This window comes from Oculina patagonica, chromosome 14 (assembly GCF_052425735.1).
Source record: "Oculina patagonica isolate OP01 chromosome 14, crgOcupat, whole genome shotgun sequence".
Classification (NCBI taxonomy): domain Eukaryota; kingdom Metazoa; phylum Cnidaria; class Anthozoa; order Scleractinia; family Oculinidae; genus Oculina; species Oculina patagonica.
This window is the reverse complement of record NC_135771.1, coordinates 12,474,650-12,487,774: the sequence shown is the minus strand read 5'-3', so window position 1 is coordinate 12,487,774 and position 13,125 is coordinate 12,474,650. Positions and strand designations below refer to the sequence as shown.

The 13,125-nt window shown below is 38.6% G+C and overlaps 1 protein-coding gene, 2 long non-coding RNA genes and 1 pseudogene across 6 annotated transcripts in view; 2 read left to right on the top strand and 2 right to left on the bottom strand.

Moving 5' to 3' along the window:
• The window catches only part of LOC144637456 (hemicentin-1-like), a 211,294-nt gene that overhangs the window by 17,834 nt on the left and 180,335 nt on the right, over positions 1 to 13,125 (bottom strand). For all 4 annotated transcript variants that reach the window (XM_078496515.1, XM_078496512.1, XM_078496514.1 and 1 more), the window contains one exon: positions 12,813 to 13,094. In XM_078496515.1, coding sequence (XP_078352641.1) covers positions 12,813 to 13,094 — 282 coding nt within the window. The remainder of the gene's footprint in view (positions 1 to 12,812; positions 13,095 to 13,125) is intronic.
• Positions 923 to 2,581, top strand: LOC144637490 (uncharacterized). The gene is made up of 3 exons (XR_013567729.1): positions 923 to 1,175; positions 1,639 to 1,711; positions 2,474 to 2,581. It is a non-coding gene; the product is annotated as an uncharacterized LOC144637490 (long non-coding RNA).
• Positions 5,816 to 12,372, top strand: LOC144638975 (uncharacterized; annotated as a pseudogene).
• Positions 7,134 to 8,917, bottom strand: LOC144637489 (uncharacterized). Its single transcript, XR_013567728.1, has 5 exons — positions 8,834 to 8,917; positions 8,623 to 8,789; positions 8,497 to 8,580; positions 7,862 to 8,411; positions 7,134 to 7,775 (listed from the first exon to the last, which is right to left on the bottom strand). It is a non-coding gene; the product is annotated as an uncharacterized LOC144637489 (long non-coding RNA).

Sequence of the window (13,125 nt, the reverse complement as noted above, 5' to 3'; positions counted from 1 at the left end):
ATAATAATAATAATAATAATAATAATAATAATAATAATAATAATAATAATAATTATTATAAAAACAATATATAATTATAATAAAAACCTTCCCAAAATCCTCTGCAACTGAAAAATCGTCAATGCCAAATAACTTGGTCAGTTTGAAGTCAGCAGGAGTAGTACGTCGTATAGAAATAACTCTTACCATAAACTACTTCTTGTATAAGTCGTAGGTTGATGACGTCATTAGTCACGTGACTTTGCTCAGAAGTTCGTTTTTGCTCACTGTGACGAAAATAGTTTATTACTAAAAAAGCAGTCATTGCAGTTTGAAGCACATTGGTGTGAGGCATTTTGGACTGCCCAGGTACCGAACAAAATATCAAAATTAAGGTAGCTATGCACAATTTTCAAAAAATGGGAGTCTGGGTACAAGTGCGTATCTGGCGTTGCATTAAATGCGAGGTAACAAGAAAATACATGTTGGTAGACACTTATATGTGAAGTAGTTTTTAATTAATCTAATTGTTATGACGTCATCGCTCACGTGACCAGAACGGATCACATTTTTAAATTTGCTTGAAAACTTTACTAGAACCTCTCTCTTAGGATTTTTTTGAGCAAAGTTGTAGTTTTTTAAATAGTGTTTTGAAAAATGGCCATTATTACTTTTTCGTGAAAAAGTACGGCAGTAAAAAATACAATTGAAAAGTTTGTTGGCTTCCTACTCAACGACCATTTGCATTTGAAATAAAAGAAAATTTTGCCAAAGGCTTGAGTGTATCCTCTTTATTATAGCGTTATCAGTTTGTTTTCATTGTAATTGCTTTGGGCGAAGTTGAACGTAATTTCTTTCAGAAAAAGGAGTGGCGCTTGGGGAGAGTTTTAGCTGTGCCCCCCCCCCCCCCCCCCCCCTGCTTGCGGATTCCCCGCGGTCCGTATTGCGGGCGCATTTTCAAAATGGCGTCGATCGATTAGTGTTTTGATTTTGCAATTTCGAGTTCTATAGGATAGTTTTGTCAATGTTCTTTCTTCTTGACGCGATCACGAGTCCCGAAACAAAGAGTATTCGATATCCTTGATTTGTATTCCCGATACTGGAGAAGAATATGGAATGAGGAGAAACGGTGGAAGCTTTTCGCACAAACATTTCTAACAGAGACTTAATACAGTGATGACCTGAGGTCCCTTCAGGTAAGCGTTTCTCATTGTACTATAATTTCATTTTGAAGACTGGCTTAAGCTTATGTCTTCGGCGTTCATGTGAAGATTTATAAAAGTGCTAAAGATAGAATCGTACTAAAACTTAGCTGGTCTTAGCTCACTGGAATTAAAGCCGAGCTCGGCGATAAAAAAAAAATAGATCTTGTAGATTTTGAGGCGATAGTGTCATAGTAATGTCACTCAGTTCGTCGAGGCATGTAATTTCTATTTATATTTGTCATCTGAATGTTAAGCTACTTCAATTTAATAAGAATCGCATCCTTTAATTATTTATACGTGAGGAAATGTTTGTCAAAATATTGACCATGTGGTCATTTCCGGCCGCAAAGAAATAAATGAGACCATTTCTGAAGTTTAAATTTGTATCTTTCCATGATGTGTATTGTATTGCCAGACATAGATTGACGTTTCTTTTGCATTTTGTTGTATACAGGTAATTTGTGGGATTATTAGAATGTCTAAACAGGATTTACAGAATTCAGAACTGAGGACTTTCTGAATTACTGGTGAGTTAAACTATGGATTATAACAAGTTCAGGCAGTTATTGATCTCTTCAGCCAATCTCAGCAATTCCCATCCTCCTCTCTTCACACATTCACTACCTGAGAAATTTTTAAAAGATCTACTTTTTGACCAGACATTTGCCTACGTTATAAAAAAGCTGTTTGACATTTTTTAAGGCATGTATTTTCAGTTGTTGGATGGCCTTAAGTAGCATTTTAAACTACAGCTAGCCATTTTAAATATTTGTTGTGGTTTAATTTTATGTTTGGTTTAAAATTTTTCAAACCAGTTTGCTTTTTATTTCCTTTTGTTTCAGATTATGATAATGAATATGAGACAATAGAAAATAAAAATCAAACTGGTTTGAAAAATTTTAAACCAGGGATAAAATTAAACCACAACATATTCAAATGAAGACTGACATTTTTTTTTTTTTGCAAAATTATGATTAATAAAAGGAAGGGTGCCAAGAAAATTGATTTCTTCCTGGCCTGACCCAGGTAGACTGTGAAACCATTATATGCTTGCCCAAAGTCCCATATTTCTCTGGAAAGATCAACATCAAAAAATAAAAATCCATAAATGTCATTTGGCTATCTAGCAAGTGGAAAAAATTATTGAATCCACTAGCCCAAAATGAAAGCAGTCAGTTTTTTTTTCACACACTGAAAAAAGCCATTTAATAATTATACAGTCTGCATGCTGGAAAAATAGCAATTTCATCAAAATAAACAGTTTTTGTTTGTTTTGTTTCTATTTTCAGGTGACTTGAAGAGTGCAATGACATTCCTCTTACTGACTTAGTCAAAATGAACTCAAAAATACACATTGTGTTAAATATGTAATAAAATTGTCACATGATTGATTCCCACATGTTGCCAGTTTAAACCTGAATATACTTTAGTGACATTATTTTATAGCTATTTATGTAATATGAACATCCCAGAACCCAATAAGGCTACATGTGAATACTGACACTTTATTACATGTAAGTTTTGAAACCATTCTGGGTTCATGACAAAACTATTTTGTTTTGGCATGATTGTAGATTACCCAGGCACTTCTTTTGCATAACTGAAATGACTGCCACCACAGTCCGCAGTCACCATACAAATATCAAAATTGCATGCTGAACTGATTTTAATGTCACCGCAGTCCACAGTCCGACACAAAAAGTTTGGTGTTTAGATTGCCTGCCACTGCGTAGTCACGCATTTCTTGTCTGTCACTGTGGTCCGCAGTCCCATAGTGAACATATGGGACAGAATGTTTTGTGTTTAGAGAGGCCTACTTATTCATTTCGGTTAGCCTAATATGCACTTTGGTTAGCCTGTTCACGGTAAGCTATCTATATTTGTAAGGGCAACACTATATATTGTTAACATGAAGAATTCTGGGTACACTACGGACTGCGATTAGGTTGCTTGCGGTTAGCCTTTATATTGTGTTCAGGATATCTACTGTTCTGAAATCTACTACGGGACTGCGGACTGAGGTGGCAGGCGATTATAACATTTACTAGCATTTCTTAGAATCGACTACGGGAGTATGGGCCCCGGTGGCAGGCGATTAGCAGACTTTGTATAATTTTCAAGTAAAACACTATGGGACTGTGGACCGCGGTGGCAGGCAATTATAACAATTTAATTCAATTTTGATCAATGGACTTCATGACTGCGGACTGCGTTATGAGTGAAATATAACTTAACAAAAACATTTGGCTGCGGACTGTGGACCACGGGAGCAGATGAATAATGACGGGGTATTCTTCAATTGCTCCTTAGTTTTAATAAAAAATAATGAAATTACAGAGAATTTACAAAATTATTATCGCAGACCATAAATTTACTCTAGCGCAGGCTAAAGTGTCTTCAATAGTGTAAAGGTCGGGACAACTTATGCGACTTGACAGGTCGCGGAGACAAGTCGCTCCATGTGTACTGCTTACAACTAAGTCGTTGCAACAAGGTGTTTGTTTGGTGCACAAACAGCGAATTTGGAAGAGTGGGAATGCAAACTAGTTTTCCATATTCAATATGGCGAAAATACATGACGCGCTCTCAAACCAGTTTGAATTCGTGCAACACGTCGCAGGGACAAAATTCTGTTGCAGCGACATAGTTTGTCGCATGTCACACTAGGCGACTGTCGCCGCGACGTGTTGCAGCGACGTGTCGCCTAGTGTGTCCAGACCTTAATGGCAGTTTAATTATAATGTGTGGTTCCAAAAATATCCATACCTACCCCAAGGATGGACCCTTCCGACCCCCTGGAATTTTTAGTTTAGCTTCATACTTTATTTTAAAAAATTGGGCTATTGTGCCCTCCCTCCCCTTCGGAATTTCCATTGACCATCCTTGGGGTGAGTATCGAATTTTCTGGAAGCGTACAATGTAAGCATTTACTTATATAAGTAAGCTGCAGATTTATACAGACTAATCTATTTTTTTAACCTTTTCACATTTTCCTGTTTTCTATGGAATATATAATTATATATTGTTTTTACCGGTTTCACTTGTAATAATAATAATAATAATAATAATAATAATGATGATGATGATGATGATGATGATGATGATGATGATGATGATGATGATGATGATGATGATAATGATGATGATGATGATGATGATGATGATAAAAATAATAGTAAAAATATGATAAAAACCACACTAATTATTAAGCATGTGGAAATTCTTAATATCTCTCAGCGCTGAATTTTCAGATCTACCTTGATTCTCAACATCCGTTACAGCGCGGCTACTGTTACCAGGGTCACCCAGACAAAGTTAACCAATCACAAAGCAGAACGGAAACAATAAATTTCAGCATTATTTTTCCTTCAGCCAATGAAATGTCGAGTACAAAACAAAGAAATTTTAACTTCTTCGTTCGCCACGAAAACACATCAATGTTAAATTTTGTCTGTATGGCGCTGGATTTTCAATTTACTTCGATTGCATCCCTTTTGAAGTGAGTAGTTGTGACAGCACAAGTTGGAAAGTAAATATAAGCGACATTAATGAAAGTGGAGTTCGAAACTGTGTCAAAACAAGGAAAACAACGGCCATGCCATATGTCTCCAGACTAAAAGTGCGTGGCGGAGTTCGGTCATGACAATTTCAAACAAATTCCTCTAAGGCATTAACCGGAGTTTTGGGAGTACCATTTTCCAAATGGTACTACCAAAACTGAAATGGCAAGAATTTTGGGACGCCTTCGAAAGTGCCATTGACAAAAACGAAAGTCTAACAGCCGTCGACAAATGCTCCTACTTGCGACGTTTAGTCACTTAACCGGCCAGAGCCACCATCCCAGGTTTCTCCCTGACAGCAGCGAACTATGCGCCCGCTGTTGACGTTCTGAAGTAGAAGTACGGCAAAGAAACTGCCATACAGCATGCTCATGTGAATGAGTTGCTAAATTTAGCGCCGGTCTTCAGCGATAAAGACACATCTCGTTTAAGGAAACTATGCGATAGTTGTAGCGCTCAATTTAGAGCCCTGAAGGCGCTTGGAGTAGACGAAGCTACCTTCGCAGCAGTGGTAGTTCCCGCCGTTTTGCAAAAGTTGCTCGAAGCATTTCGCTTGACCATCACGAGGGTCAATAGAGGAGTTGTTGAGCGCGTTTTTAAAGGAGTTAGAACTGAGGGATGACCATTACTATGCAGTGTCCTCGGGTGGAAATACGCAGAACAGGAAGGGCAGCAACACATTTTACGCGAAGCAGGAAGTCGAGAACCGTGCGTTTTGCCCTGGGAGACACGCACCAGCGAACTGTAAGAAAGATCTGGGAGAGACTCTACAGGCAATCTTAGCCAAACTGGATAAACTCGACACTATAGAGTCTGCCAAAACTAAAATTGAAGCGAAACTCGAGAATCTCCGGAAAAGAACGAAAACTTTGGAAGATTACCAAACAACATCGAAGGAAGACATTGAAGACCTAAAGGACGGACTAAACTTCACAGGCTGACGACTCAGGGAAAAACTGGAAGGAGTGAAGAAGTCGCATCAAATCTACGAAGGTCAAATGTCGAAGTTGGCAGAAAAAGTTCAAAAAAACGAGAAAATGGCTGAGAAATGATTCACAGGTAAGGGCCAAAATGGCAACGGAAACCCAGATGGGTGATAAACAAGATGTGTTGACAGAGGAAGACATTAGTTATGCTGAGTCTTCTGTGGACATGAAGTTGGGAAGCAAGGGCTAAAACTACAAGCAGCTTTCTAACAAGTTTGGTCTGACTGAAGACAGCCAGAGTGTGATTAGATGCAAGGGACGGCTAGAGTATGCTGATTTGCCCGCGGAAGCGAAGGAGCCAATTATTTTACACAAGGACCACCACCTGACATTCCTTTAAATTCAAAGATGTCACAAGAAGGTCTTTCACTGCGGAGTAAAGAGTACTTTTACAGAACTGCGCACCAAATTCTGGGTTCCCAAGGGGAGACAAGTAGCGAAGAAGATATTGTCACGGTGTGTGACATGCAAGAAGTTGGAGGGTACAGTATATACCCAACCAGCGACGGCGGGTTTACCAGAATTTAGGGTAAATCTGCCCCCGCCCTTCTCAACGGTTAAGCAGTTAAAGCAGTTAAAGAAGGTTTATGTCTCATTATTCACTCTTATACTCGGGCACTGCACCTAGAATTAGAAGATCTCTCAACTCCTATTTTTTTCAGGTGTCTGAGAAAGTTCACCGTGCGAAAAGGAACTCCCACCTTGATCGTGTCTGACAACGCAAAGACGTTCAAAGGAGCAGAGAGAGAGGGAGAGAGGGAGAGAGGGAGAGAGAGCTAGAAGAAACGGCACTTTTGTAACCTTTTTATGGCACATTCGTAACCAATATGGCACATTGGTAACTCTGTGTGGCACATTGGTAACTCTGTGTGGCACATTGGTAACTCAATATGGCACATTAGTAACCGATATGGCACATTGGTAACCAATATGGCACATTGGTAACTAATATGGCACATTGGTAACTAATGTGGCACAATCGTAACATTTGCATTAATAAGCGTTTCTTAAGGTGGCTCGTGATAGTTAAATTAAGTCAGAATTAGACATGCCCGTCTTTGGTGTTCAATCGTGGATATACCAATAATGTTTAAGAAAATCTTTTAGTACAAACTTATACTTGTTTCACCAACGAAAAATCGAGGTCATTGTGACATCAAAATTTGTTACCATGGCAATGCAATAGGAGTTCAAAGATACCCTATTTTGGATTTTTTTAGGCTAATAACTCAAAAACTACTGGGTAAAATTTCTTGTTTTTGATATAATTTCATCTCACGGACAGAATGAAAATTTTTGCAAACTTTCAAAAAATTCTGTAGCGCATAGCACTGACCTTCTATCAAACATAACACAAAAACAGCGCATAGCACTGACGTAACAATCAAACATGACATAAAAACAGCGCAAAGCACTAACGTAACCGTGATTCAAACAAAACTCAAAAAACAGCAGCCTAACACTGACTTAACAATCAAACATAACACATTGGCGGTCGATAGACGACAATTTTTTTTTTTATATAAAGAGCGCATAGCACTGAGCGAACAGTCAAACATAACACAACAACAGCGCATAGCTCTAACGTAACAATCAAACATAACACAAAAACTGCGCACAGCACTGACCTAACAATAAAACATATCACAAAAACAGCACATAGCACTGACCTAACAATCAAACATAACACAAAAAATGGGCACAGCACTGACCTAACAATCAAACATAACACAAAAAACAGCGCATAGCACTGACCTAACAATCAAACATAACACAAAAACTGCGCACAGCACTGACGTAACAAACATAACACAAAGACAGCGCATAGCTCTGACGTAACAATCAAACATAACAGATAAAAGGGCATAGCACTGACCTAACAATCAAACAAATCTTAAAAACAGCGCCTAACACTGACCTTACAATCAAAACATAACACATAAAGAGCGTATAGCACTGAGCGAACAATCAAACATAACACGACAACAGCGCATAGCTCTAACGTAACAATCAAACATAACACAAAAATTGCGCATAACACTGACCTAACAATCAAACAGAACACAGAAAAACGGCGCATAGCACTGACCTAACAATCGAAAATAACACAAAAACAGCGCATAGCACTGACCTAACAATCAAACAGAACTCAAAAACAGCGCATGTCACTAACTTAACAATCAAAATAACACAAAAACTGAGCACAGCACTGACCTAACAATCAAAGAAAACACAAAAAAGCACATAGCTCTAACGTAACAATCAAACATAACACAAAAACTGAGCACAGCACTGACTTAACAATCAAACATAACACAAAAACAGCGCATAGCTCTAACGTTACAATCAAACATAACACAAAAACGGCGCACAGCACTGACCTAACAATCATATGTTAACGTAACAATCAAATATTGCGCATAGCACTGACCTAACAATCGAAAATAACACGAAAACAGCGCATAGCACTGACCTAACAATCAAACATAACATAAAAACAATGCATAGCTCTGACGTAACAATCAAACATAACACAACAACTGCGCCTAACACTGCCCTAAAAATCAAACATAACACAACTACAGTGCATAGCTCTAACGTAACAATCAACATAACACAAAAACAGCGCATGTCACTAATTTAACAATCAAAATAACACAAAAACTGCGCACAGCACTGACCTAACAATCAAACAAAACACAAACACAGCGCATAGCTCAATAACGTAACAATCAAATATACACTAAAACTGGGCACGGCACTGACCTGACAATCAAACATAACACAAAAACAGCGCATAACTCTAACGTAACAATCAAACATAACACAAAGACTGCGCACAGCACTGACCTAATAATCAAACATAACACAAAAACAGTGCATAGCTCTAACGTAACAATCAAACATAACACAAAAACAGCGCATGTCACTGATTTAACAATCAAAATAACGCAAAAACTGCGCACAGCACTGACCTAACAATCAAACAAAACACAAACACAGCGCATAGCTCTAACGTAACAATCAAACATAACACAAAAATTGCGCATAACACTGACCTAACAATCAAACAGAACACAGAAAAACGGCGCATAGCACTGACCTAACAATCGAAAATAACACAAAAACAGCGCATAGCACTGACCTAACAATCAAACAGAACTCAAAAACAGCGCCTGGCACTAACCTAACAATCAAACATAACACAAAAACTGCGCACAGCACTGACCTAACAATCAAACAAAACACAAAAAACAGCGCATAGCTCTAACGTAACAATCAAACATAACACAAAAACTGAGCCACAGCACTGACTTAACAATCAAACAAAACACAAAAACAGCGTAATGCTCTAATGTAACAATCAAACAAAACACAAAACAACGCATAGCTCTAACGTAACAATCAAACATAACACAAAAACAACGCATAGCTTTAACGTAACAATCAAACATGACACAAAAACAGCGCATAGCTCTAACGTAACAATCAAACATAACACAAAAACAGCGCAATGCTCTAATGTAACAATCAAACAAAACACAAAAACAACGCATAGCTCTAACGTAACAATCAAACATAACACAAAAACAACGCATAGCTCTAACGTAACAATCAAACATAACACAAAAACAGCGCATAGCTCTAACGTAACAATCAAACATAACACAAAAACAGCGCATAGCTCTAACGTAACAATCAAACAAAACACAAAAATAGCGCATAGCTCTAACGTAACAATCAAACATAACACAAAAACAGCGTAGCTCTAACGTAACAATCAAACAAAACACAAAAATAGCGCATAGCTCTAACGTAACAATCAAACATAACACAAAAACAGCGCATAGCTCTAACGTAACAATCAAACATAGCACAAAAACTGCGTACAGCACTGACCTAACAATGAAAAATATCACATAAAGAGCGCTTAGCACTGAGCGAACAATCAAACATAACACAAAAACAGCCTATATCTCTAACGTAACAATAAAACATAACACAAAACCAGCGCACAGCACTGACTTAAAAATCAAACATAACACAAAAACAGCGCACAGCTCTAATGTAACAATCAAATATAACACAAAAACGGCGCACAGCACTGACCTAATAATCCCGGCAAACATAACACAAAAACGGCGCAGAGCACTAACGTAACAATCAAACATAACACAAAAAACAGCTCAGGTTGGCCTAATAATCCAACATAACAAAAACTGCGCATAGCAGTGACCTAACAATCAAACATAACACAAAAACAGCGTATATCTCTAACGTAACAATCAAACATAGCACAAAACCTGCGCACAGCACTGACCTAAAAATCAAACATAACACAAAAAAACAGCGCAGGCTGGCCTAACAATCAAACAGAACACAACAAACAGCGCATAGCACTGATCTTACAATCAAACATAACACAAAAAAACAGCGCATAGCACTGACCTAACATTTAATCATAACAGAACAACAGCGCATAGCACTGACCTAACAATCAACCATAGCACAAAAACAGCGCATAGCTCTAACGTAACAATCAAACATAACACAAAAACGGCGCACAGCACTGACCTAATAATCCCGGCAAACATAACACAAAAACAGCGCATAGCCCTAAGGTAACAATAAAACATAACACAAAAACGGCGCAGAGCACTAACGTAACAATCAAACATTGCACAAAAACAGCGCATGTCACTGACCTAACAATCAACCATAGCTCACAAACAGCGCATAGCACTGACGTAACATTCAAACATATCTCAAAAACAGCGCATAGCACTGACTTAACAATCAAACATAACACAAAAACAGCGCATAGCTCTAAGGTCACAATCAAATATAACACAAAAACGGCGCAGAGCACTAACGTATCATTTAAACATAACACAAAAACAGTGCACAGCACTGACCTAACAAACAAAAATAACACTGCTCATTCTGGCACTGTAATTAACTCCCATAAACGTTTTGTGCGACTTGCTTTGTACCGTTACAATAGGCAATGTCACTATAACTTTTCTTGTATCGTTGCTTTAACTATAAACATTAACCATGAGCTACCTTTCCAAATGGTTGTTAGAAGTGCTAAAAGCCTTTCCGTATTGCAGCGATGCCTGACATGTCGTAGGAAACATTTCCGTGTGTATCAAATGTAGACGACCATTGCTTGTTTTAAAGAACCTGATAAAACTGCCTCCAGCGCCAAGAGCTTAAAGGCCACAACCTTCCAATTTAGGTGGCAGGAAGATATTATGTTGATTATTATTTAGACCGGAAATAATCGAATTCTGAGTTTTTTTAATATTATTATCTCGGTGCTGGATTTCTTGCATTTATGGCACTCTTGTAACCCGGCTTGACGGCTGAAGTGAGGTCTGAAAAAATCGTTGTAAATGATAAACATTTCAACCTAAACAAATGAAAACTGGTCAAAACAATGCTATATAATAGGCCTTTAATATGCCTAATTTTGAAGATCATACTTTAAATTGCAAGGATACAGGAGCCTTCACTAGTTGAAAATTGCAATACAAGGCCTTAAACTGAAACGCCAAACTCTAACCTCGAATGAAGTTCATATAACTTTACCTGATCTTTTGAAATAGTCATCGAAACGACATTTTAAATTGAAAGGGTAAGCGAGTGAACGTACTGGCATTTATTACACGTCCATCTATCTATTGATCGCGGTAGAAATTGGATTTTACCCTTTTAAATTAGCTCTTACCCCGACTAGAGTTACTAGTGTGCCATTTTCGTCCTTTAAACGATAATAAATCATACAGGAATTGATGGATTGATCCACGATTTGCACAGAAGGTGTAAAATGCTTCAAATTTTTGATAAATAGGCTTTTTTCGGAGAACGGGAGGTAAATCAGGTTTTTCTTTAAAGGGAGACAAAATGTTACAAGAGTGCCACACTTTTCGTCTAGAGAGAGAGAGAGAGAGAGAGAGAGAGAGAGAGAGAGAGAGTTACGCACACTTTTTCGACATCCTGAGGTAAGAGAGAACTAGAAAACAAGGGTTTCGAGTGGCGTTTTAATGTAGCTAAGGCCCCATGGTGGGGAGGCTTCTTTGAAAGGTGAAAAGTGTTAAACGATGCTTGAAAAAGGTCATTGGAAATGCAAGACTTTCCTTTGACGAGATTTTGACAATCCTTCTAGAGGTTAAAGGTACCCTTTATTCAAGGCCCACGACTTGCGATGACAACAACCCATCAGAGGAAGTTCTTACTCCATACCATTTGATCCTTGGAAGAAGGATTCAGTCCTTGCCAGAGGTACTAGAGTCAGAAGAAGAGTTTGGAGAAAGTAGTGCAACGTATACCAGGAGTCACAAGTACCTGACTAAGAAGCTGCAACATTTTTGGAAGAGGTGGCAGCGGGAATATGTAACAGCCTTACGGGAGAGTCACAAAAGCAAACCTGCTGGGGAAGGAGGATCGCCTAAGGAAGGAGATTTTGTGGTAGTACATGAAGATGGCGTGAAGAGAGGCCTCTGGAAGATGGGAGTGGTAGAAGGGTTGATTTGTGGACGCGACAAAGAGGTAAAAAGAGCACATGCGATCGAGGGCAATCACCAAGGAGGAGGATGTTCATATAACAAGACCTGTACAGAAATTGTATCCGATTGAAGTTCATGCTGGGCCGGATGCCGGTAAGAGACAAGACAGGAATCGAGTGCAGCCAGCAGATCTGCAGGGGAGCAGTCGGCCTCGCAGAGTGGCAGCTTTGGATGCTGCTAGAAGGATAAGCAGCCTGGATAATCAAGAAAACGACCGACCTTGTGGCTGTATTCTTGACTCACACGAGTCAAGAGGGGGGAGAGTGTCCGATATCAGTAGTTGCGTTATGCATCTGGTCACGTGGTTTAAATTGATTGACAAGATAAATCATGTGCGCGAGGGATAAAAACTAGATTGTGATTGTAAAACGTGAGAGTTAACACGAAAGCTGATAGTGTTAAAAAGATTGTCAAGTTTGTAAGAACGCGATAGTATACAGTCCTCCGAAGAAAAGACAGGAAAAAAAAGAGTGTGAAGTCCTTTATCTGTAGATTTCTAGCAGTACTTACATTGAATGTCCAGCTTAGCAGCATTTGATGTATCATTTCCAAGGCTGTTGTTCGTCACACATCGGTATTCCCCGCTATCTGTCCTGCTTACATTCGTGATAGACAACTCATTTTTGTTTTCTGAAAAACGGATCCTGGAATTGCCAATTGTATCTACAGGAGATCCATTTCTGGTCCATGATATTGTCGGTACTGGATTTCCGGTAGCGTTACAAGATAAAGTCACGTTATCTCCTTCTGTTTTCGTTTTAGCTTGTGGATGAACAGTGATCTCGGGTTCATCTGTAGATATAAAGCAATATTTTTTTAGGAA